Source organism: Camelus ferus, chromosome 35, assembly GCF_009834535.1.
Source record: "Camelus ferus isolate YT-003-E chromosome 35, BCGSAC_Cfer_1.0, whole genome shotgun sequence".
NCBI classification, from domain to species: domain Eukaryota; kingdom Metazoa; phylum Chordata; class Mammalia; order Artiodactyla; family Camelidae; genus Camelus; species Camelus ferus.
The window spans coordinates 24343692-24369530 of record NC_045730.1 but is presented as its reverse complement, the minus strand read 5'-3'; the positions used below and the strand labels follow the sequence as shown (position 1 = coordinate 24369530).

Below are 25839 nucleotides of genomic sequence, written 5' to 3'. Positions count from 1 at the left end.
AAAAGAAAAACACATTTGTTAGAGGGAAAAATCAAACTTAACAAAACTGTAAAAAGAAAAAGTGCATCCCCCACCCATTTCCCTTCACAGAAGCAGCTACTCTTAAGAGTCTGGTGCTCAGCCTTCTAGCCTTTTCTCTGCATGTGTTACCAGCGTATCTATACACATTTGTTGAGTTTATGAGTTTACTTTTTTCTTTTAAGCAAAAATGGTAACTTTTGCATGTGGTTTTGCAATTTTTTTCATTTAATATCAAAGGTTTTTAAGTTGTTCTTAGTTGATTATCTAGTAAGAATAAGTGACTTCTTAAAATTAGAAGTTATAAAGACAGAAAAAATTTTAAAATGCAACGTTAAACTTCCAGGAAAGTTTCCATCAATCCACTCAAACAATTTAATTCCCAACAGCTTCATGATAGAAAGAGTTCCTTGTAATTTCCCACTAATAATGGAAATCTTAAGTGGATAACAAAAAAAGATTGCAACACTTACCAATATATTGTAGTCTAATAGAAACATAAATCATATGGTTCATTCAAAAAGTATTTTAATATAAACCTCACTTACAAACAAAACCAAATAAAGTTGATATTCTGGTTCTAAAAAATGTGTGGTTTCTCTAAAGCACTAAGATGCCACTTCAATAGTGATTGCCTCACATTTTCCAGTCTCTTGATCTGTGCACGTCACGTGTAAAGATCCATCCCTAAGCAAGAAAAATAAATAATGTAAGTTCAATTTATAAAAAAAGAAAGTCCTTAAGAAATTACCTGAAAACTTACTTAGTAAACAAGGGATCATTTTACTTTTTGAAAGAATATTAAGAGAGAAAGAAGAAACAATTGCAGTGTATTTAAATTTAGAACTGTATGTCCTAATTAAAATTAAAAATTTTTCTTAAAAATTTCCTCCTAGATCACTGAGATGAAAGTTGTATTCCATGAAAATCCATGATGATAAAGATCTTAAACTGAAGACTGTATGCAAGTTTGTAAAAATGCATCATGTTGTTTTCAAGCCCAGGCCAAAGCAGATGTGCCCTAATGAATTCTATATTCTTGTTAAGTATGGTTTATGCAGTGAATTGTCCCTAGTGTTAATTTGGAAATGATTTACTTGTAAAACACAGTATTATGGATGACCTGTTTTTAAGGAAATGATAAAAACCTGAATTTAATTAGTAATTAATTTCCTACAGATTTTCTGTTGCAATATTGAAATAAACTTACCCTTTCATGAGACAAAAAAAAATTATGTAAACCTTTGAAAATTATATATAAAATTGATGAAAATTATGTCTGTAAACTTGCATGGACTACTTTTTTAGGTTGATTGCACCCAAAATGATCAAAGGGTCCATAAAAAAAATTCAGAATGCAAATGACTTGAGGTACACTTCCCTCTGTAAATGTAATTTTACAGGGCAAAAATGTAGTTCACCAATAAAATGTAAGTTTTTAATCAATGATTTTCCCAGAATGACAACAGGTAAAAAATCAATAAACTAATAAAAAAGGTCAAATCTCAAAGTGGATTTTCTTAACATCAGAAGTTGTTTGTACCTTTTCATAGTAAGAACAGCTAATATGTCACGTAATCCATTTTCTTTTTTATCTAAATCCTGGAGCACAACCTGTTTATGCAAAAATAATACAACGATGATTTAGTACTTTGACTTATTAATAAACTGATATATCAATTATTCCAACTGACTAAATCTTACTTACCGAAACTAATCTTTTAAAATAGGGCTGTTTTCAATTCTCCTACCATTTATCGTAATTGAGAGAACAGGATTAAGTTTCCTTAACTGAAATGTCTCCTCTAAAAGGAGGGCATGTAAGATAACTAATATACTTGTCCCTCTTAAATGTCATGCCCTAGATTAGAATGCTTATTTCTATAAAGTACTGTTTGTCTCAGAAAATAGGGGCTGCTTTTCTTTTTGGTAATTATGCCATTACAGTAACATGTAAATTACCTTTCGGTACGCCTTTTATATATACTTTAAAAAATTCAAATGTTTTAAATGCACTTGGAAAATGTATTTAAAAGAAATATGTGTCAAATTCTTTTGTACAACTAAGATTACATTTGTAAGTCAGAGATACTAATGAATTTACTATAAAATTTGTCAGTTTCCTAAAGAAAGGTATACCAATAGACTAAGGTTGGAAGTGACTTTCAGATTTTGCCAATATCAAGTTTCCTCACCTTAGGCAAGCACTAAGTTTACTCATTTCTAAAATGAGGAGGTTAGAACAGATGGAATCCCTAAGAGACTCTTTGAAATTCAGTATTATGTGACTAACGTGTTTCTTTCTGGCAGCTGTAAATTAGGATGGTGACAGGAGTATGTGCAGAGAAAAGGCTATAAATATACAAGACAGAGAAGCTGCGGGAATAGGAAGACTTCCACCTGAACTTAGAAATCTGGTGATAGGAAAGTGCTTTTGTAGTAAAGACCCACAGAAACATCTGGAGGAGCTTCTGAAAACTTGACCAGTTGAAGGAGCCCTTCTCCAGCAGATTCTAAGATGTTAAGTCTGAGGTGGAACCCAGACATGTTACCCGTGTGTGTTTTCATTATTCTTTTGTTGAAATCAGAAAACAGATGTAAAGTTAAAGATACTAATCATTCTCTTTTGTTACCTACATTTGTTTTATTTTTACTATAAAAGTAATTAATGTGCTGTTTGTAAAAAATTCGTATTGTTAAAAAGTAAAAAGAAAAATTTTCTTGGTACCTTCAAATCTACCCACTGTTAAGTTTCTTGAATACTGTTCCAAGACCTATGGTTATTCTCTGTAGCCATAGATAGACATCTAAATACACAACCTCCCCACACACCACCTCCTTCACACACATCCCTGCTCTCTGTTAGATTTCGACTTAAACACAAAAGGCATCATATTGTAAATGCAGTTCTGTAGTCCCTGTGTGTGTGTTTTAACATAACTATATTTCTTGGGCATGTTTCTAAGCAAATAACATGGTTCCACCTCACTCTTTTTAAAAGATGCAGAGGACCGTATCATATGAAACAGGCATGTGGTATCTGAACAAGCAAACTTATCCTGTGTCAGAAGCAGCATGGTATAAAGGCAAGATCATGGGCCCAGGAGTGAAACCAACCAGAGGAGAAATCTTTGCTCAATCAAGACAATGACAAGGTATTTACTACCATGAGCCTGTTTCTGACTCATTTATGAAACACACATAGTAACGTCTATCTCACAGCATTCTGAGACTATGTAAATTGCCTAGTAAAGCATACCTGGCATTTAGCAAACCAAGAAATGGCATTTCCTTTGCCAGGTACGTTAGTACCAAGGAGGGTCAAGAGCACAGAGAGAAACAATGTAAATACAACTGTACTTTGTTTTTATTTTCCTCTAGCTTTTTCAATTTTGAAATTGCCTAGTTCTTCTCTCTTTCAAAAATGAGTAAGTACAAGTAATCCATTCATAAAAATATGTTAAATGTCCTATATCATATTATATTAATTGAAATTAAACAAGAGTCTAATCCAGAAGGAAAAGTCACATAGTTTCATGTGACTAATTCATAGTGCAATCTGATCTATTCACCTGTGCAAACTTATTTTCCTCTTTTGTGGAGTTCTTCCCCTCAGACTCATAGAGTTCAAGACACACTGAAGATATACTTCCAGGGGCCTGTAATGTATGCTGTCTTCGGGCTGGCAAAGGAGTCCCTGATGGAAACAGTACTTTGAAACTGTTGGCTCCTGATTCGTCAACTCCCTAATAAGCAGGAAAATAATATGCATATTCTTTGACATTGTTACAATTATAAAAAAATCACTCCTACTAGAAATTAATATATACTCCTTTCTGACAATCTGGAAACTACAGAGAGGCAAAGAGAAGAATATAGAAGTGATCCTCAATCCCAACCCACTTTATTTAAAAATAAATTGAAACATATGCCTCTCTACCTATATTAGAAGCTTATGAATAAAATTATATTTAATTAAGAAATTAACATGTTAGATTACTATTAACTAAAAAAGAATATCAGAAACTCACTAAAAGTAAAATTATAAATTTTTGCCAGTATACAAAGTTTTATTTTAAAAACAGTATGTGTATAAACTTACGGTAATAAATTTATACTACTCTGGAAAAATAAAGCTACACATACCTTAACTAAAATATCTTTGGTTGAACATTCTATCTTAAGAGAGTCTTCCACTAAAGGGTTTTCTTTCCCAATAAGGATTCCTGCTTCTGTAGCGGCACCAATAGGGATAACTTCATCAGGAGGAATAGAATTTAGAAGCTCAACGGCTGGGAAAAGATCTTTAATCATTTGCTGCAGCCTTGGGATTCGAGAAGATCCGCCACAAAGGACAACCTAGAAAATAAAAATAATTTTCAGTTTTTTACTTTTAGAATGATTGTTTCTCAAAATTAAGTGTAACAGACTGAGCCATCTTTACCATATGAACCGGTGAAATATAAGCAGCCCTATTTTAACATGTTATTTTATGTTATATTTACATATAAATATGTATTTAATACATTTTAAATATTAAACATATTCTTTACTCATAATAACAAAGTTTAAAATGAGGAGATCTCCCCACATAGAAAAATACAATGTTAACAACATATGATCAATACTAGGCATCTGACACTTAACCACAAATACTCATTTGAACAGGAAATACAGTAATTAATATTTTATACTGTCCCAGCATTATCTAAAAGAAATGTTTACATAAATCACAGCATTTCTGTGACAAAATAAACATTGGTAATCTCTCCATGTGAAAACTATGCCATGGTTTTGTCTTCACTGTGGAAGAATAATTTTCTCAAGGAAAAAGATGTTTTACAACCATTTTAAGCTCTAGGTACCACTGATTAAGACTGTTTTCTCTGAAATACTTCATATAAAATTGTTCCTTCATGAGACTGTCCACACATCTAGTACCCCAGCTTTTATAACTGACACCCAAGGGACAGGGCCCAGATCCCCTGCCCTGATGGCCACCGGGGCTTGCATTCATGAGTCCCCCAGGGCAACAGCAAACAAAGAAGCAGGTTTTAAATGGGCAAAGGAGCGACTCCTGCTCTGTGGCTACACACCTGGGCTCAGAAAGTGGGGAGAAGGCAAACATGCCAACTTCCCAGTTTCTCCGTGGAAGGGAAGGGGTTGACTGAGTACTTTCCCAGCTGCTGCCTCAGGGTCCAGCTTCTAATGAGCCTGTATCTAGGTGCTGACTTTGATCTTCCCCTTCAGGAAACTGATGGTCCTGCACACCCTCAACTACTGAGAGTCTCTAAGAACACAAATGGCAACTTAGACAGGCACAGAGTTTTGAGAAGCCACCAGGAGCTCAGGTTGGGCTGACTGACAAGGGTCATCTCCCACACAAGACCAGTCTGCCAAGACTGGAATAGGCAGCAGTTTTATGTAAAGTGCAGAAACCAACAAAGAGAGTCAAAGAAAATGAAGATAGAGAAAAATATGTTCCAAACTATATAACAAGATAAATTTGCAGACACTGATCTTAAAGAACCAAGGATAAGTGATTCATTTGATAGAGTTAAAAATAACAGTAATAAAGATGTTCAGTGAAGTCAGGAGAGTAATACATGAACAAAGTGTGAATTTCAACAAAGAGACACAAAATATAAAAAAGTACCAAACAGAAATCATAGAATTGAAGAAAACAATAACTGAACTTAAAAATTCAATAGAGGGCTTAAACAACACACTAGATAAAGTGAAAGAAAGAGTCAGTGAACTTGAAGACAGGGCAGAGAAACTGATTCAATTAGAGGAGCAAAAAGGAAAAAAATATGAAAAAGAATGAAGACAGATTCAGGAACTTATGGGACATCAGTAAGTGGACCAATATATGTAATATAAGGATCTCTGAAGGAGGAGAGAGAGAGGAGGCAGAAAACTTATTCAAAGAAATAATGGCTGAAAACTTCCCTGATCTGGGGAAAGAAACAGCCAGATCCAGTAAGCTCCAAAAGTACCAAATAAGATTAATTTAAGCAACACACAGTGAGATGCATTATAATTAAACTGCTGAAAGTTAAAAACAGAGAAGGGGTCTTACAAGTAGCAAGAGAAAAGCAACTTGTTACATACAAGGGAACACCCTTAAGACTATAAGTGGATCTTACAATAGAAATCTTGCAAGCTATAAGGGAGATATTCAAAGTGCTGAAAGAAAAAATACTGTCGGCCAAGAATACTCAACTTAGTGAAGTTGTCCTTCAAAACTGAAGGAGAAATAAGTGTTTTCTCACATACAAAAGCTGAAGGAGTTCACCTCTACTAGACTGGCCTTACAAGAGATGTTAAAGGGAGTCATTTAAGTTTAAACAAAATGATGCTAATTAACAACATAAAAACATATAAAGGTATAAAACTCACTGTTAAAGATAAATAGATGGTTAAATTCAGAATACTCTAATATTGTAGTGGTGGTAGGTAAATCACTTATAACTAATACAAAAGTTAAAAGACAAAGGCATTAAAAATTAATTACAATAACTTGTTAATGGATACACAATATAAAACACGTAAATTGTGACATCAAAAACATAAAATGCAGGGAGGAGGAATGTAAAAATGTAGCACTTTTTTATGTTTTAAGTTATGTTGTCATCAGCTTAAAATAATCTATTTTAACTATGTAAGATGTTTCATATAAGCCTCATGGTAACCACAAAGCAAAAATCTAGATACACAAAAGGTAAAGAGAAAGAAATCAAAGCAAACTACTACATAAAGTCATCAAATCATAAAAGAGGGCAGGAAAGGAAGAAACAAACAAATGATCTATAAAACAGGCAGAAAACAATTAACAAATTGGCAACAGTAAGGTCATACCTAACAAAAATTACTTTAAATTACTTTCTATACACTACAAATGAATTACTGGATGAAGAAATTAAGAAGACAATCCCATTCACAGGAGTAATCAAAAAGAATAAAATACTTAGGAATAAATTCAATTAAGGAGGTGAATGATCTGTATATTGATAACTGCAAGCCTGATAAAAGAAAGTTAAGAAGACAAATAAATGGAAAGATATTTCATGTTCATAGATAGGAAGAATTAATATTGTTAAAATGTCCTTACTACCCAAAAATCCAATGTAATCCCTATCAAAATTCCAATGGCAATTTTCATAGAAATAGAAAAAAAAAACCCTGAAATTTGTATAGAACCACAGAAGACTCCAAGTAACCAAAGTAATCTTAGGAAAGCACAAAGCTGGAGGCATCACACTTCCTGATTTCAAACTATATTACAAGCTGTAGTAATCAAAACAATGTGGTATTCACATAAAACAAGACAAACAGATCAATGGAACAGAATAGAGAGTCCAAAAATAAACCCACACATACACAACCAATCAATTTTTCAACAGAATAGAGAGTCCAGAAATAAACCCACACATACACAACCAATCAATTTTCAACAAAGAAGCCGAGAATATACAACAGGGAAAGAAGAGACTTCTTAATAAATGGTATGGGGAAAACTGGGTATCCACAAGCGAAAGAATGATACTGGACCACTATCTTACATCACACACAAAAATCAATTCAAAATCGATTAAAGACTTGAAGTAAAACCTAAAACCATAAAACTCCTAGAAGAAAGCATAGGGCATAAACTCCTTGACGATGGTCTTGGCAATAATCTTTGGATCTGATACCCAAAGCAAAGGCAACAAAAGCGAAAATAAACAAGTGGGATTACGTCAAACTAAGAAGCATGCACAGCAAAGGAAATCATCAACAAAATGAAATGGCAATCTGTGGGATGAAAGAAAGTATTTGTAAATCATGTATCTAAAATGGGGTTAATATCCAAAATACACAAGAATCTCATTAGCTCAATAGCAAAAAATAATACAATTAAAAAAACAGGCAAAGGACCTGAATACACAATCTTCCTAAGAAGACGTACAAGTGGCCAAAGGTAAATGAAGGTTTGCTCAACATCACTAATCATTAGAGAAATGAAAATTGAAACCACGAGACATCACCTCAAGCATGTAAGGATGTCTATTTTTTAAAAGACAAGAGATAACAGATACTGGTGAAGATGTAGAGAAAAGAGAACCCTCATACATGGTTGGGAATGTTAACTGGTATAGTCACTATGGAAAACAGTATGAAAATTCTTCATGAAGTTAAAAATAGAATTACCATATGATCCAGAAATCCCACTTTTAAGTATATATACAGAGGAAACAAAATCACTATCTCAAAGAGATATCTGTACTCTCACGTTCATTGCAGCCTTATTCACAATAGCTAAGGTATGGAAACATCCTAAGTGTGTGTCAATGGGTGAATGGATAAAGATGTGGTACAGATACACAATGAATATTATTCACTTTAAAGAAGAAGGAAGTCCTGCCATTTGTAACATGAAAGAACCTGGAAGGTATTCAGTACCAAGGGGCTACTTCCTAAACTCCAAATTAAAAATTACTCCCAAGATAAACAAGAAAACGATAAAAGTATTACCTTGTTGATATCATCTGCTGTAAATCCACCTTGTTCTAAGAGTTTTCTGATTGCTTCTATACATTTATTAAAAAGTGGAGAACAGAGAAGTTCAAATCTTGCTCTGTACACACACATACACAAACACACACAGAGAAGACACATAAAAAAAAAGTTTAGTACAGTCAAAGAAGACATCTGTTTCTTGTGAAGGGTAATGCCAAAATCTACTGTGATGGATCTCTTAATAGGTTCATGATCAGAACAGGATATTAAACACCCAGCAGTGCAACACCATGGGGGGATAAAAAGCTTACGTTATCCATCTACAAATGTATGAAGATATTTGATACTAAGTTCAGGTGGAAGATTGTCTCACCTACCCTACTTAAAAGCTTTCAAAAAACCTAAAAATAAATATTAAGTGTATGGCATTTCCAACAATAAATCTATTGATCCAAGTCAAACCATCATTTGGAAGTTCTTGCTATTTTTATGTGTTAAAAGTTTTAAAAATTGCTTCTCACTATTTTTCTTTATAGTCTGAGTGTCTCCTGCACCTAAGTTTAGTTGTTTTGCACCATCTGAGAAGCTTGAATGCCAGCAAATAAAAGAACAAACTATGTTCATGAAAAGTGTACTCCCTAATTTCATACTAAGCTTCTTAAATGCAGATGACTGATTTTAAAATATATTTGTGCTATCTCCAGGTACTGAAGCATATTTTATAGTTGAAATCTTTGTGATAAAGGCAAAATTTCCTTAATGAAACATTTCAAATTCTATTTTCTTCTTAATAACTGATATTAATAAGCAAACATACTGAGTACTTAGATAAACTCAGCACTAAGTTAGAAATTCTGGAAATACAAAAAATATAAAGATATTCTGCCCACAGAAGATATTTTAATTCAATTTAATAACTTTCTTTTAGGCTGTAGCTTGAAATCCCTCTTAAAAGATCTGGAGAACTTTCTGGAGCCACTGGTCACACTGAGACTACTGAGCACTTGAACTGTGGCTAACGCTACTGAGGAACCCATTTTTTAATGGTTTTAATGTTTTAATGTTATTTCTAATTAATTTAAATTTAAATAGCCACAGGTGGCTGGTGGCCATGGTATGGGGTGGTGCTGACCGAGAGTCTTTGGGAAAGCCCAGGGAAAGGGAGGAAGCTAAAGTACACGGGCCGGGCGAAGAGACAATTTGACCAAATAGGGTTAGTAGAAGCCTAAATGTAATATAGTACTGTAACTCTGGAAACCTTCACTGTTTCCAAGTCATCTATTAGCTTGCTGGGAGGCATAAATAGTGCTAACTAATGGTAGCTATTATCACTGCGAGTAACATGCAACACAAAATGATAGGCCAACAGCCTCCCTCTGGACGTTCTGGGCGAAGGTGCAATCACTTGAAATCTATGTTTTGGATTATGTAAAAGGTATCAGCATTACAAACAATTTATGCACATTAAACCTGTGTTTACTAAATGTCATAAAAGCTATTAAAATTTAATATGTTGACAACGGATGACAAAGCAAATAAAACCAAGACGCAGCTCAATCCTCAGTGTAGTGTGATAGGTAATGCATATAAACTCTGGAGTCAAACTAGCTGGGTTTGAATCCCAGGTCTGTCATTTACTAGCTGGTTAACATTGGACACAAAATGAAACCTCTCTGTTTCAGCTTCCTCATGTGTAAAGGAAGGAAAATACTAGCACTTACCTCATCGGTTGCTAGGAGAACTTGAGAGTTAATATACAGAGAATACTCAGCACACAGGCTGCCACGCAGAGGAACTAACAAGGTGGGGCAGACAACCACTCACACACGCACAAGCCCCACATCAGATTTAAGCAACAAAGAACGAGGGACCGTGCCGGCAGGACTGCAATTCAGTAAGAGAAATTTGAAAATCTCATACTTCAAGCCTCCACTCATCTTCCTGTTAAAGATCTAGGAAGCCTGTCTCACACACCGCTATCTGTAGCCGTAAAGTAACGGGACAGTCACAACTGATGTCATTGCTCTGGGAACAGTTATTTAGGCTGACAAAAACTGGACCCCAGAAGTAAAGACAGAGAAGCTCTTCCTTTATAGAGGGCTAATAAATCTCAAATCAACTGAAGAAAAACCAACAGTGAGAAAATTACACCTAAATATGAATATTCTTGGAATTATTCTGTTCAAGTGTTTCGAACTTCAGTTTTACCTGGACACATTGCAGTCAAAATCCTGACCTTCATACAGTGAGTCAAGGAAACAATTGGCACTTCCCAAGGTTGACAAAGAATGCTTTGCAGTGTCAGCACTGTTCATCAGTTTCATCATGGCACGCGCATTTCCTCTCACGTCATGTTTGAAGCATCTAAATTAAAAACATAGTCTTTGAAGTTTAAAAAATCACTAGGTCAGTTAGAATTCATTGCAACTAAAATCTGGATAATCCCTGTTAGGATAATAAGCTCATGAATCAATATTAATACCAGGTTTTAGTATCTGGCTTCCAACTCTCCAAAGCTTCTGAAGAAAATTCTCTGCAATTTAAAGAAGGGTCTCAAGAAAAGTGGATAACCAATCCACTTAACACTTTGAAATGCTGGATTCTATAACCACAATAATGGACTGTACTTTGAGGAAGAAGTGCAGTACATGTCATCTTTTTTGTAGACGAGACAAATGGAGGTTGAAGGAGATTCATGCAATGGGGTCGTCTCAGTCACATCTTACCTTTTAAAACTGCAGCATGATTATTGTTTAATGGTATAAAATTATCTGTCCAGCATTAAAAAAAAAAAAGAACTAAAAGTGCTTCTTCAAGGAAATTTGAAACACAAAATATGTAAAATTACAGTTCGTCTACTTCCAAGGTGAGTCAATTGTTAAAATTGCTTGCTAAGTGGTGACTGATGGCCCTGTTTCTAAACATATTTAATAACTGGAATTGGTAGTAAAATTACCAGTGCCCTTCCTTTAAAACAAAAAGCAGTACAGATCTTTATTACACAAGTGAGAAATTACCACATTTTCAAGACTTTTTATTTTATCCGGTTTAGTCAAACAGATGAAAATGCTGTTTCAACTGCTCTTCAGAGCAGTAATGGCCCAAACGTAACCTATACATATTTGACTCATGCCAAACAGGATTAGAACTTTTAATGGAATAATTACATCCAGTAATAAAACTAAAATACTCCTTGTGGTAGTAGATTAGTAATTATATAAACACTCCATGAGACACTAATTCACTGGAATGTAACTGTAACATCATCTCCTAAACTTGTAAATACTGCTCAGAAGGCAGTGAGGCCTCAGTGCCTGCACCCTCCTTCATCCAGACATAAGAGCAGTACCTGAAGAATTAAGAAGTCGAACTTGAGATCCAAGTTCATACAGTTCAGTGTCTGGTGGTCCCTTACACTGAGTGAAAAATTCAAGTACACTGCACTGGGCAGCTTGGCCTCACTTTCCCCGTCTGCTGGAACGGACGTTATAACTTTAAACATAAAAATATCCAGTGCACTGGAAAAAACAGGTCCTCCTGTGAAAGGGGGCAATTTCAAATAAACTAGGAAAACAATTAAACCTGCAGATAAACTTCAATCGAAATACATCACCAAGTCCATTAATACTCACCTCTGAAACTCAGAAGCTAGGTACTGTGCTAAGGTTTCTGTGAAATGTGTACCTCCAATGTTATCAGTGTTTGTTGAAAGAACACGATATATTCCACTGTTAACTTCCATGACACTGATAGATAAGGATGTTCCTCCAAGTTTGAATACCAAAATATTGCTTAAAGAAAAAAGACAATATGAGTAAGTTATGAGGATCACAACACTGTAGAGTTAGGTTGGGCGTCTTAAACTAAGAAGTCATTCAGTTTAATCTCTTTAAATCACAAATGAAACTGAAACTCTCACATGAGTAACTGAGTTGTCTATGGTCATCATTTAGTGACGAATGAAATCTAGAAACCAGATCTGATTCTAAGCCAAAGTTTTTTTTCATTTAGTTGTGCTGGTAAAAGTATATTCTTCTGTATAACTGGAGTTCAAAATACTAATTTTTCAAAGTAAATAAAGAGATTTGTAATTAAAGTGAATTGTAAGAGAATTAAATATAGAAATTTTATGTTAGTATTGTCCTGGTTACTCCTGCAATAACATGTTCTATAAAAATAAAACATATGCAAAACCAAGAGCTTATTTCCTATGTATCAAAATTCAAAAATGTTGATATTCTACATTTTCATTTACCTACAGGTAATTTCCCAGTGATTTATACATATTAGTTTCTGTAACTGTGAGAGCTGAATGAAATGACATAATTAGAGGAAATTAACACATCTGAATTGATTTCCCTAAAGTGGCATTATGTGTCAGGTCTATTAAGACAAGTTTTGACAACTAAATTTGGAGTGTGTCTTACTATTTCATTATTGAATGAAGTCTTAAATCCCCATGCTGGCTTTCCCCCCATCTCCTGCCAAGACAAATGTATATAAAGGTCCTCACTGTTTCTAAGCATGTTTAATAACTGGGGTAGTAAAATTAACAGTGCCCTAGAGCTTCAGTTGGAACTTGGCTGGGTAATATATAAATTTCCCATTTTCCTCCACTAAAGCGACAAAGTGTGAGTGACAAGAGAAGGGCAGAAAAGCTCCTTTCCCTCCTGTATGTCCTTTCTCTGCTTTCCTAGGACAGCTTTCTCATCTGTTTGAAAAACTCAAAGTGAGAGTTTCGATGCCTTTCCATCCATAAAGGCTTGGATACACTGCATCATATAACAGCCTCTATTAATACAATTCCTCTAATCGAAAATGTTTTCTGCACTGAAGAATTTAGAGCTGCAAATATGGTTTTTACCTTTTTCCAGAGGGGGAGTCTTGTCCAATTCCATAAGCCAAAAGAGCAGCAGATGGTTCATGGATTAACCGCAAAACATTAAACCCAGCAGCTCTGGCTGCTTCCCTGTGGACAGTTTGCTTTTAATGAATTTACCATCACAACATGTTCAAGTCTACATTTTTAGAAATGCTCTGCTAAAGATTTTAGGCAACAGCAAATACGGTATCACATGGAAAACATGAAGGGCAGTGACCTTCAGAAGTAAGACAATGGGCCAAAGAACACGAAACGAACCTAAGTCTCTATCACTTTCTGTTTAAAATAATAATGTTCAGAAACTATTTTCCTGACAAAGAAAATAACATGTGCTTATACTGAATATGGAAAAAAAAGCTCTCCAAATGCTCAAGCTTACAAACTTCAGAAAGCAATCAGGATATATTTATAATCCATTTTAGAACTTTCCAATTTCTTTAACTAAGGGTCACATTTTAACATCCCACAAGTGCAAGTAAATAAAGCAATTCTCTGCCCCAGAAGCAACTCGGGTGTTCAGCAAAGCCCCACCGGGAAGTCTGTTCACAGAGCAGAAGCATGGGTGCTTGCCAATTACATCTGTGTAATGACCTATAAAAACTAAACACAGCTTTTTGTTTAGATGTTAATCTAAGGTGAAAAACTAATTGTAAATATTTTCTAAAACTGCCTATTTTTACGTAATTCCCACATAAGCCTTAATTACATGGAACTAAAGCGAAGTGATTTTGTAAACATCAACCCAACTTGGTAGTCAAAAATGCTTCCAATCAAAACAACTAAGAAAGTACATCTAATTTTATGTTCTTTAAACATTTCATAAAATATAGGAAATATTAATGATTATTACCATGCTTTTTACCACCCAATTTTCATATGTAAATATATAAATGTATTTACAAATACAGTTTTACCTTTGACTATATAGCGATACTGTGCAATTTGTATTTCCTTTAACTAAACAAGTAAGAAAAACCCCATATTATACTTACCCAAGAGCACTTTTTTGCTTTTCTCCAAAATCAAATGGAACAGTAATAACTACATCATTGGCATCTGAGCCCAAGACAGAATGTGCCGTTTCTACGCGAAAAAAATATTTGAAGAGTTCACTAAACTTATTGTGGTCATCATTTCTTGATGTATGTAAGTCAGATCATTACACTGTACAGCTTTAACTTATACAGTGCTGGATGTTAGTCACAGCTCAATAAAACTAGAAGAAAAAATACTAAAAATAAATTCCGACAACACACAAAAATGTCAAGTGATCTTTTGAGGCTTATTAATTTCTGCCAAAGATCTTCTCACTATAAAGATTTTTCCAAATCATCTGATTGCCCCACCCCACTGACCTTCCACTCCTGTTCTCTTAAACTGTGCACTACTTTTTGTGGTTTTGGTATATTTGTGGACATGGAATTAAATACTTTCCAAGGCTTCTCGGGCTTCAAGCATCTCCCAAATTAGACTGGTTCCACGGAGAATGAGCTCCTAACGCATCAATGTGAAGACAAACTAACATGATTAAAGACTGCCTTCCAACCCCCGAGCTCATCACAAATTCCAGAGCCGAAGTGAGCCTTGTACATAATCTACTCCAGAATTCTGCAAATTGTTCCACAAGAGGCTGCTCAGCTCCGAGCCTTACCCTAAAGTGGTGATAAAACCAGACCTACTTAATCTGCTGACATTATCGTGAATTTTGAAGGAGATAAAACATTTACTATTCACCAAGCTTATCTGGCCACTTCATCTTAAGAAGTTTTGAAAATGCTAACTTGGCCCAATCCATTTACACTACTTCTAGGGAAACCAAAGTCACCCAGTTGGGTCTAGCAATTAGGTCTCATCACCGATAACATGAACCATTACCCTGCTTCTCCCCAGATCAAAACACGTCTCACTTTTTTTTAAGGTCAATTTTAAGAGTTTTTTTTCTTTTGCTCAATACCTTTCATTTTACTAAATATCAGTCTGGCAACATCTTCTGGGTTGACAAATTTTGTTTCTCCTCCAGTATCTATTTCGTATCGCAATTTCCCATTTTTTTCAATGACCTATAAAGGAAATTATAAGTGTGTTAAATAAGGAATGATTTTAACAAAGATATAAAGTTTCAAAGCAATATAACTGGTCATGACCTTGGTGATGACTCTGTCACAGGGAAGTAATAAAGGAAGCATACTCACTAAACATTTACTTTCCATGATGTATTTCTGAGCCTGCGGATCCTCAGAGCTGTCCATAAAGATAAAGACAGTTAATGTAAGTTTAAAAAGCTAAAGCTCTAATTGTTAGAGATTATTAGAAACAATGATCAGTACATATACATAAACTGAAAAAGAAATGTGCAGTATATTGTATACATGTATTTACACGCAATATAATGTGTATGTGAAGTCCAGCTGCAAAAATTCTGCCTAATAAAACTGAAAAAAAGATAAAGACAGTTAAACAGTTGTATTAGTATTGTTGATATATGTTTTAAAGATTATATTCTTCAATACCACTGAACAAATACAAAGATACAAACAAACTTAAGTTGCTTAATATTAAAAAATCTTGAAATACTACAGATCTAGATGGTAGGATTAAATGGATGTGGTATTTCCAATGGTTACAGTTAATTCTATTAAACTATTAATCTTCACATTTGAAAGTAAATAGCTCTCACTTGTTCTGATCTTACTGTCAATCGATGTTATACATTTGGGGATGATTTTCATAATATCAATGATTTAAGGTCATATATTGTTATCTCTTTAATCCTGAAGATCCAAACACTGAGATAAAAAGGGCAAAAGGAGGTAAAACCACAAAATAAAGGCAAAGCAGAATACGTGACAGCATCTTGGTTGCCTGGTTTCTGAACATGAATCAGTACCTGAAACCTGAAAAGACTGAGCAGAAGCATGAATCTCTGACACGCAGACGTTCAGAGCACTACAAGCAGACAGACACATAATGCTCTGTACAAAGTAGGTGCTAATAAATGTGTATGGCAATGAAAAAACTAAGACAATGGGTGTTACATTCTCCAAATAGCAATACAAAGGAATCCAGGCTGCCAACTGTTTTCACATACATTACCTTACTCGTCTTCACAACACCTAAGTGGGGTTAGTTTGGCAGGTATTATTCTACAGGTAACAGACTGTAAATCTGTTACCAATTACAATAAGGGGCAGAGTTGGTACTTGATTCCAGGGCTTTCGACCAGGCAAGGGCCCTTTAGATTTTACCAGGCTGCCTCGCAGTAAGACGGCAAACGACTAAGGTGCTTTTGCCCCTTGAGCAGACAGGAGTGTGATCCTTGCCTTAATCTCACCTAGAAATGAAGATGAAGCAGACTCTGCCACTAAAGCCTCCTTGCAAGGGGCTACAGCTCTTCTGTCCAGAGACCAGTCTTAAATGTTTAATTAAAGAGGTGAAAATTAATAGTGGCTAGCTGCTAAATGTTACTAAACATCGGAAGACCCTAACCTGTGTAAAAAGGATTTTAAAATAGACTAATTTGGCTTAGGATTCCCTTGGGAATACTTGCAGCTTCTTCATACTTCCTTCTCTATCACCTAAAAATTGACAGAGAGGAAAGAGGTAAGAAGCTTCCCCAAAGTCACATGGCTAATTAAGGCCACCATTGGCTAGAGTCCAAATTTTTAGCACAAGGTTTAGTATTCCTTCCACTACATACCCCCTCCCTTTTTTAACCGAATATTTATACTGTAACCTGGACAAATATTTTAAGGGTAAGAAAAAAAGATTAAGTGTGCCCATAGTATTTTTTTCATGAATATTGTAATTTCGTCATAACACTTAGTGGTTCTGTTTTCTTTGGGATAGAATTTTAGCCAACCAGGATAATTTCTCCTATTATGTATGTTATCACTCAGACAAGATAATTTGCCAGAAAAGGGTATTTTATGGAATTTACAGAACTCTCAGAAATGGAAAATTCTTTCTCAACTGCCATGCAAAGAGGGCTTCTCTCTCATGAAGACAGAAAGCACATGCAGCTCTGAGGGCCACAGAGGGGCCAGGCCCTGGAGAAAAGCAGGACACAGAGAATGGGGACGGTGACAAACAATCATGATATGCCCGGAAAGTAGTGGACTGACCCACAACGACGTACAAATCGCAACTTTATTTGTCCACACCAGAATGAAGTCACTTAACAGAGAGACGGGGGGGGGAGCATACAGAGCACCAGCAACATCGCAGCTGCAGGAGGCAGAGTGTCAGTCCCACCATCGTGGCACAACCGTCACCAGCAGTGCCACCTCCCCTCCTCCTCCTTCCTGCATGCCCCTTGTAGTCAGCAGGCCCTCGGGCCCGCACCCCCCCACACAGAGCTACAGGTCTCCTTCCGCAGCAGGTCACAGCAGTGCCTGCCGCGTCTGAGAGCATCTTTACACCCCTCTGTTGGCTGGCCCCTCACGCCACTCCTGTGAGGTGGGTAGTCTCCCGCTTCCCAGGTGAGGGACCTGAGGTACGGAGTGGTGAACTGGTCTACCAAGCGGACAGATGGACAGGCAGGAATGGCTGGGCCTGGAGCTTAGGCGGAACTTTGGGCCTTGTTTCCCTACGGCCTCCCCTTATCACAACTTCCCTCCTTTTAAAATTTGGCCTGTTTTTGTTTACTTCTCTAAGATCTTTCCCTTTAGTTTTACTCCCCCATTAGTTACTGCACCCATTAGATTTGCACACTACTACCTCCCAAGTCCAACTCTGCTTCTTGTCTTTAGCACTTCTCTTATCTCAATTAAGTCCCCACCTATGTACTTTGCTATCATTAATAGATTAATACAGTACACACCTAACTCTTTCAAGTACTTCCCTGTTTTTCCAGAAAGTCTACCCCTCTACAGTAGTGTTACCTGGTTAGAACTGACATGCATCCCTCCATAGCATGGCCTACAGCAACTGAGAAAATATATGTATGTATTTCCATCTCAATACCTTAACATATGCTCCTTCAAATCAAGGAATCTCTGTCTGGTGTGGTGCTTACAGAAATTCAGGAAATATATTCATAAATGTTAACACCGTAGAATGCTTCCTCAAAATACAACTACTACCAGTATTTCAAACATAAATTACTATGCTGCTGTGATGGAAAACACTGCAGTTGAAATTTTGTTTTTTTATGCCACTGATTTAATTTTTTCGAACTGGAAGGTATGAGAAAAGTCATCTAGTACAAACTTCTCATTCTAGAGATAAAGCAACTGAGGCACAAAAAGGGTAAGTGATTTGCTCAATGTAACAGACCGTGCCAGCATTAGAACCCAGGAGTTCTCACTCGATTCCAGTGTATTCTACCTCACCAGCTACACCCTACATCCATCGCCCGTTCACCAGAGGAGCTTGGTGGCCCGTCATCTATTCATGTTTCCAGGGATGTCCCCACTGAGGCTTTGACCATTTCTCCACCTATCTGTATTCCCAGCATTTAGGTAAGCGACCAAGCCTGCAAAGTATAAAACAAAACCTCTTCCAACATGCCTGTGTTTTTTTCCAGCATCTAGATTAGAGGAAGGTTTTTTAAAATTCCAAGTCTCCTTTTGGTATTTCCTTAAAGTACAAAACCCCTAAGAGCTCTGAGTTAGATTCATAATGACCAGTAGTGGCTTCTCTTCTAAAGTAAGTTGGAAACATGGCTCAACGCCATCATAACTCCTCAAGGAAGTGTGCTTTGGAGGGAAAGGGGGATTCTTTGCTGAGGGTTTGTGCTTAAAGAGTCACCTACTGCAGGCCATCTTTCCCTACACTACCCTCAATTGTTCCAAAGTGTTCTTGTCCACCTTATGCCATTAATGAGAATTTTTACCTACATCTTGTGAGAAAAAGTGACTTTGGAAAGTTCCCTAGGGCTTGCCTTCTGTGACATACTAGACAGGAAAAAAGGCAAACAGAAAAGAACAACATTAGCTAAAAGCATTTGGGAAACTGATAATCTGAATTGTTTCCACAATGTCCAAATGGCAAACCAAACTTGTAGTTATGCAATTATGCATATAGAGGAACACAAATAATATGGAATGCAAAGAATTTACTTACATGGAATGTTTTATAAGACAGCCAGTTTCTCATTACATCAAAGATCATCAATGTGAACCATGACGCACGCGTGTGGATCCCTGCCAGTTACTGACTTATATCCTTACAGTGATAAGAGACTAAGAGCTAGTAAAACAGAGGGAAAGATGGACTGACTACTGAGTGTGTATGTTACGGACACAGCACTGTAAACTAAGGGACAGAGGCACCAACACGTATTGTGTCTATGCTTAGTAAGCTACAGAGGGCCTTAAACAAATGAAGACTGTGAACTCCAGGAAGCAGTCAAGTTAAACTAGTCAAGATTCAAGCAATGAGGTCATGATACACAACCCTAATCCTATACTGTCAACTACTGTGCCTCACCCTGGCCTTTCCTTGGCCAAGGTCAGATGCGCTAATAACTTACATGAGTATAGTGCTTTTAAACTTTTAAACCTTTTCACATCTGTTAACCATGTGGTCCTCACAACAACCCTGTGAGGTAGGCAGGTTGCCCCCATTCAGCTGAGGAAACTGGTGTAGAGGTGAACTGGACTGTCTTACATCAGTGACAAAGCGAGGGCGAACTAGCTCTCTGGACTCGGCTCCGTTTTCCACCAGGCCAACACTCCCATTTCTGAAAGGTCTTTCAACTAGTGGAGATGCTTGGGAGAAGCAGCTAGCACGTAAATTCCTATCACTCTGCATATGAATGGCCCATCCACTTCTTTTTCCGGGGACACAAACAAGGAGCCAGGGCACCAGGAGGCCCGGGCCTCTGCCAGTCCAGGCAACACACCCTTGTGGGATCAGTTCCTAACTTTTGGTATTTGAAATTAACCTCTGAAGCAACTTTTCAAGCCCGAGCTGAAAAGCACCAGTTGCCTCTTCCACTGCTGTGGCCAAGCGTCTGACCGCAACCACGGCATCCCTGCGGAGCTCGTTGGCAATGTCCTGCTGAGCACTGGCCACCTCGCCAATGGCAATCAGCCTGTCCAATTTCTCTTCCTCCCGCTTTGAGAGTTCGCGTGCCAACCTCCTGTTTTCTGCCAATTCGGCTGCGATAGTCCTGGCCACTGACCGCCTTCTGCGCCTTGCCCACCTGGGAGGGGGCTCACTGTTCAAAGGCCTGTTCCCTCCAGAAACAAAAGGAACTCTGGAGGAGACTGGAGGTTGCAGTGCAGAGGCCACCCCAGGAGTGTTTCGGCCGGTGCTGGTGCAGGGACTGGGCTCACCGGACACACCCAGTCTGGTCATGGGGCTGCTCTGACAGGGAGCAACTGCACCTCTGAAAAGGTGGTGGGAGCTGCTGTAGCTGGGGGTCCCTTGAGAGCACCCTGAAAGACAAAGCAACAATGTTGCAGAGAGGACCTTCCTGCTGCTGGAATGCTTGGAGCCGGCAGCTGAGCTGAGACACAGGGACAGAACTATGGTATTCCGGGAGGCCTCTTTCTACAGGGGATGGGGAGGAACTCATCTCCTGCATCTGGACATTGTGGTCTGCTGTAATGATACATCTGAAATATCCCCCCTTGCCTTCTTGAACCCCTTTCCATGTAGCTGTCCAGCCCACTTTACAGCCACAAATTCTTAGGTCCCCATTAAAAATAAAGCCCAAACTAGTTCAGTTCTAAAGAGTACTTCCAGGTTTAAAGAGTTTTAATACTTTACATACCTAGGGTCATAGCTTTTAAAATTCTAGAGCCCTTTACTTTACCTTTAGGTTAAAAAAAAAAAAGAGGGCAGGGAGCAGAAATAGGGACTACGCGACCCTAATCGTTCACACACTTGGGAGTTACCTGCACCCGAGGATTCATCCCAGGAGTCCTCAAGATCACTGGCTTCTTGCATCTGGTCACTGTTTCTCAGTTGACAATCCTCATCTGATTCCTTAACTGTTTGCAAGGCAGGTGAATGATCTGCTGCCTGAGTCCGTTTTGCTCCCAGAATGCTGGTTCCCTCTTGTCCTGGGGTGTCAGAGGCTGTTAAGTTCTGATCACAGTGTTTGGGCCAAGCAGCCTCCTCCATTAAGTTGTCTGGGTCTGGGTCAGTCACTATCTGATTTCGGAGAAGCTGATCCAACGTATCATAAAACGGACAGTGTGGTGGATCACCCATACTTGTGGCATGGGCCACATAAGCCTTTAAATATAATGCCTTCAGGACTTTAAACTTGGAGCGGCACTGACGCTCGGTGCGACGGAAGCCTTCCTGCTGCATCCGCTTAGACACAGCCTGATAGACGTCTGCATTGTGATGCACGGTCTGGAGGCGCTGAATATACTCAGCCTCGCCTAGTATGGAGAGAAGCGTTCGGGTCTCCTGTCTGGACCACCGGATGCCCGCACTGCTTCCGGAAGTGGCCATAGCGGACTGGGAGAAGGCTAGCTGGAGGAGGCTCCTGGGCAGCAAGGTGCCGATCTGAAGGTGGGGGAGCTCTGTGTGCTCCGGTCTATCTCCAGGAGCCAGCCGATTCTTCCCTCTCAGGGCTAATTGCTGAGAAGCCAGGTCCAAGGACCGCATTTCTGGCTGGAAGGCCACAGGGGAACGAAAGTTACAGGGAGGGTGTAAGGATAACTGTGGCAGCAAGTTAAGTGCTGCTACCTGTGAGCAGGCTGCAGAGGCAGGAGGCCAGTGCTGAGACGGCCCAGCTTTGGGAGTTCGCCCAGGATGGGTACCGGACCAAGTGGTAAAAAGGACCTTACTGGCTTGGTAACAAGGGGACTGGCTACTCCACAAAGGGCGGAATGCTTCCAAGGCTGAGACCTGGTACAACTGTGTTATCTGTATCTGTTTGTACATAGACAGGCCAGGGTAGGGGGAATGCCTGGACCACGAGGAAGCTCACTTTGGAGAAGTGCAAGGACTAGGGTGTAGCAATACATGTCTGAAGGGGCTCTTTCCTTACTAACCTTGGTCTAAGTGGCATGCTGTGGCTCTGTATTACCGTTCTGTCACCAATGCACTCCTTTGTTAAAAGGTAACTTTCAGGGCCAGAGAAGTGAGCTGAAGTTGTTCTCGCTAATACAAAGCTATCTGCACAACATGGCAGAAGACACCCACATCATTACTTCAACCATCTGCCCCAAAGACAAACAGGGCTACCAGGGGATGAATCTATGGAACTGTTCTGTCTTAACTGCATCACGATCAGTATCCTGGCTGTGATACTGTAGGATAGTTTTGCAAGATGTTAGCATTGGACAAAGTGGTAAATCCAGTAATACATCTGATCTCCCTGTATTATTTCTTACAACAGTATGTAAATCTACCATTATCTCAAAAAATTAAAAAAATTGTTGGTTGCTTACAGTGAATCTAGCTTCAAGACCCACCTACAACTCCCTGTTTTTCAGCTTATAATTTGAACATTTTTGACACCAACTCAATTTATTTTCAATATGCTCAGGACTAAGTTTTGTCAACAGATAAATGGATATGGGAATATATGTATCATCACAAAAATTTGAATTTTCTCCAAAATATAGTAGTTTTTGGCTTAATGAATAGATAACCTAAGGCAAAAAATGAATATCAAGTTCAGTTTAACTAAACACAGGTAAAGGATAATAAAAATATATCTGTATGTATAAAAGAAATAAACATTAAATTTAATTCATAATCCCCCAACTCCTAAAATATGAACACAAGGAACTTTCCACTTAAATTCTCAACTGAACAAAGTATAAAGGGAAGAGCCTAGGGCCAAGGGTTAGACATCCTGAACTGTAGTTCTATCTAATTACCCCCCAACTTAGGAATACCTTCATTTCTATGTGCCTTGGTTTTCTCATTTAGAAATGGGGAGGGATAAAATCTGCCCTATCTTACAGGGATTTAAGAGGATTAAATAAAATAATAGATGTGAAAGCACTTTGAAAATTTAAAAACACTATACCAAGTATTACAACTCCAGTGAAAATGAAGACCCCTAATTATCATGGTAATCTATAATTTGAAGAGACAGAAGTCCGGGGAAGCAAGCCTCTTTAATCTTTTAATTAAAGTTACAACAGATGATTAACCTGATTCTTAAGACATCAATTAAGCTATTTCTCTAATGATTAAAGTGTAAGCCAACTGGAAAAGTTAGTTCCCAGAAAGTGTCACAAAAGAATCTAAGAAAATCAATAGCTTCTATATAAATATTCACCAATTATAACAGGTTTCACAAAATTCAACTACAGTGCAAAGAAATCTTCAGATTCTCACACAATCTTTCAAGTTCTCTCAGTTAAAAAAGTACTATAAAAATGTGAAAAGTCCAAACTACCACCTCTGAATGACACAGACGGTCAAAACTAAATGCATGTTGGTAGCTGCCAATACTAACAGACCCATAAGAAAGAAACAAATGTCTGAATCTCATCCTTAAGAAGACTCACCACAATTATCAAAAGGAATAGCCTCCTGGGGTATTGTTGAAATGACTCGGTCACAAAAAACAATGAATAAACAAATTGGTGTTTCTAGTTTCATTTCACATTATGCTTACAATGTATAAACGCACTTTTATTACCATACATAAAAGCTTTATTTCATTCCATACCTTCTGCCAAGGATCTGCTTTACTTTCATTACTGTATTTGAAATATTTCTTATTCTACTTTGTTTTGCTGCCAATCCAACAACCTGAAAAAGAGCAATGTATTACAATGCATGTAATTTTCACCTTATTTCAAAGTGCAAAAATGAGGAGAATGGTACCTCTTCATTTTCTGAGTAAGCAACCACAGCTGGAGTAACTCTGTCTCCTGCATCATTTGCAACCACATCAGCCCGGCCATCCTGGAGAAAAATATGCAACCGTATTAGTTCTTTTGAAATGAAATATACAGCCTCATTTGCTATATTCAGACATACATGGACCAGTGTTAATTTCCTATATACAATGAGAGAAAAACTGCTTTTTCAACATTTTAAACTTGTAGATTTTATTGCCGTTATTGATTTCCTAGATTTTAGTAACACCAGCATTCCAAGACTGCCTTTTTTTTTTCAGTCTGCTCCGCAGAGCCAGTAACAGAACAGACATAATATACATACAATAATAACGTCTTATTACATCACCCTTTCTATTTCTCTTTCTTCTACAAATGCATCTTTCTTCTCTTTTCCCACATATGATGAAGGAGCACCAATCCCTTTTTCTTTTCCTTACAAATCACTTGACATTTAAACGTGAGACTAGAACCAGGGAGTCCATTACTATTGTCCCTCCCACGTCCCCACTGATGAGAGGAAGGCCGAAACTCCTAGGCAGGATGTCTCATTTCCAGAAAGGACAAGTGAGTAGAGCCCACACCATCAACTCGCTTCGCACGCTTCGCGGGATCAACAGCTCCAGGTCCAGATCGCTGCCACCCTGCCCTTTCTAGGCAAACCTCCGGGTATCAGACGCTCAGGTCCCCCTCAGGGCCTCCGGCGGCCCTGACGTCCCTGGGACGCCCTCCCCCTCAGGGCTTCGAGCATCCACGATGTCCCAGGGCCCGACCCACTTCCGGCTTCCTGCGTCCACGATGTTCCCGGGCCCGCTCCCCGTTCGAGTCTCTTGCATCTACGATGTCCCCGGGTCCACCCTTTCTCCAGGCCTCCTGCGCCCACGACGTCCCCGGGCCCGCCCCCGACTTCGGGTCTCCTGTGCCCACGATGTCCCCAGGTCCATCCCCCTCCAGGCCTCCTATGGCACTGACGTCCCCAGACCCCGCGCGCCGGCATCGCCCCGACCCTTCCCCAGCATCCAGCGGCCTTTCCTAAGGAGGTGCGGGACACGAGGCCGGGCCGCCCAGTCCTTAACCCAAAAATTCTCCGCAGTACCGCCGCTCCGCGCAACGTCCCTAGGCCGGCGACATGCTGTTCACAACCCCGCAGGTGACCAAAGGGCTTGGTCTAGCACCCAGGCAACCGGGTACCCGTAGCCCAGCTCCCCGAGCCTGTCACCTTATAGACGGCCACACAGGCTGATGTGCAGCCCAGGTGAACCCCGATGGCCGCCATGAGGCGGCAGAGACACCGGCAGAGACGCCGGCAGCAGTAACGAGTGGTCCTCCAGCGGCAACAGTGCCTGGCGGCGGAACAGGCCCATCAGACACTGCGGCGACTTCACGTTCCCTCCCACCCACTGCGTCCGGTCCCTCGGCCGCGGCCTCCCGCGCCGTCGCCAATCAGCGTGAAAGTCCCACCTTTTCTCTAGAGCAGTCGGCGAATAGCTTTAGTGCGTCTTTCCCGGCCCCGCTGGAGAGGCAGCGCGTGGGCGATAGTGCGCACGCGCCGGCTGAGGTTGGGACGGAAGGGGGCTCCTTCGCTCCGCCCCTTTCCATGAACTTTTCGTGAGAGCCAATGGAAACTCTCGATTGAGTTGCGTCATTTGTCCCAGCAACCCCGGACAGATT

At 38.8% G+C, this 25839-nt stretch overlaps 2 protein-coding genes across 8 annotated transcripts in view; one reads left to right on the top strand and one right to left on the bottom strand.

Annotated features, from left to right (window-relative positions):
- DCLRE1C (DNA cross-link repair 1C) overlaps nt 1-4374 on the top strand; it is a 77933-nt gene extending 73559 nt beyond the window's left edge. Inside the window, exons 15-17 of one of the 3 annotated variants that reach the window (XR_004317488.1) lie at nt 3020-3173; nt 3400-3446; nt 4240-4366. Coding sequence is in view for 1 of the 3 variants with exons in the window: in XM_032473879.1 (XP_032329770.1) it covers nt 915-922 (8 nt within the window). In the remaining 2 variants the exon portion in view is untranslated. Of the gene's footprint in view, nt 1-914; nt 1516-3019; nt 3174-3399; nt 3447-4239 lie in introns of those variants that run through there. The other 2 variants (XR_004317487.1, XM_032473879.1) reach the window with 2 other exon arrangements.
- Nucleotides 525-25563, bottom strand: HSPA14 (heat shock protein family A (Hsp70) member 14). 5 transcript variants are annotated; one of them, XM_006191596.2, is made up of 14 exons: nt 25388-25560; nt 24155-24235; nt 23997-24079; nt 15595-15643; nt 15357-15462; nt 14395-14485; nt 13385-13489; nt 12153-12311; nt 10729-10884; nt 8536-8638; nt 4165-4377; nt 3591-3764; nt 1562-1632; nt 525-705 (listed from the first exon to the last, which is right to left on the bottom strand). In XM_006191596.2, exons 1-14 carry the CDS (start codon nt 25442-25444, stop codon nt 627-629), a joined length of 1527 nt encoding a protein of 508 aa, XP_006191658.1. In that variant the 5' UTR covers nt 25445-25560; the 3' UTR covers nt 525-626. The 5 variants fall into 5 exon arrangements, with proteins under 5 accessions (XP_006191658.1, XP_032329779.1, XP_014420575.1 ...); XM_032473888.1 differs by lacking the exon at nt 3591-3764 and having other exon boundaries at nt 527-705; nt 25388-25563; XM_014565089.2 differs by lacking the exon at nt 23997-24079 and having other exon boundaries at nt 527-705; nt 24120-24235; nt 25388-25562.
- Between the last annotated feature and the right edge of the window lie 276 nt (nt 25564-25839).

Bases quoted from the DNA above. Each gene is read 5' to 3' on its own strand.
- HSPA14 (XM_006191596.2), bottom strand. From the start codon at position 25,444: ATGGCGGCCATCGGGGTTCACCTGGGCTGCACATCAGCCTGTGTGGCC. The intron at 13,490-14,394 runs GTAAGTATAATA...AACTGTCCACAG, and splicing joins AAGCAAAAAAGTGCTCTTGG to GGAAGCAGCCAGAGCTGCTG. The intron at 1,633-3,590 runs GTGAATAGATCA...TTGCATAAACAG, and splicing joins AGGAAAATAAGTTTGCACAG to GTTGTGCTCCAGGATTTAGA.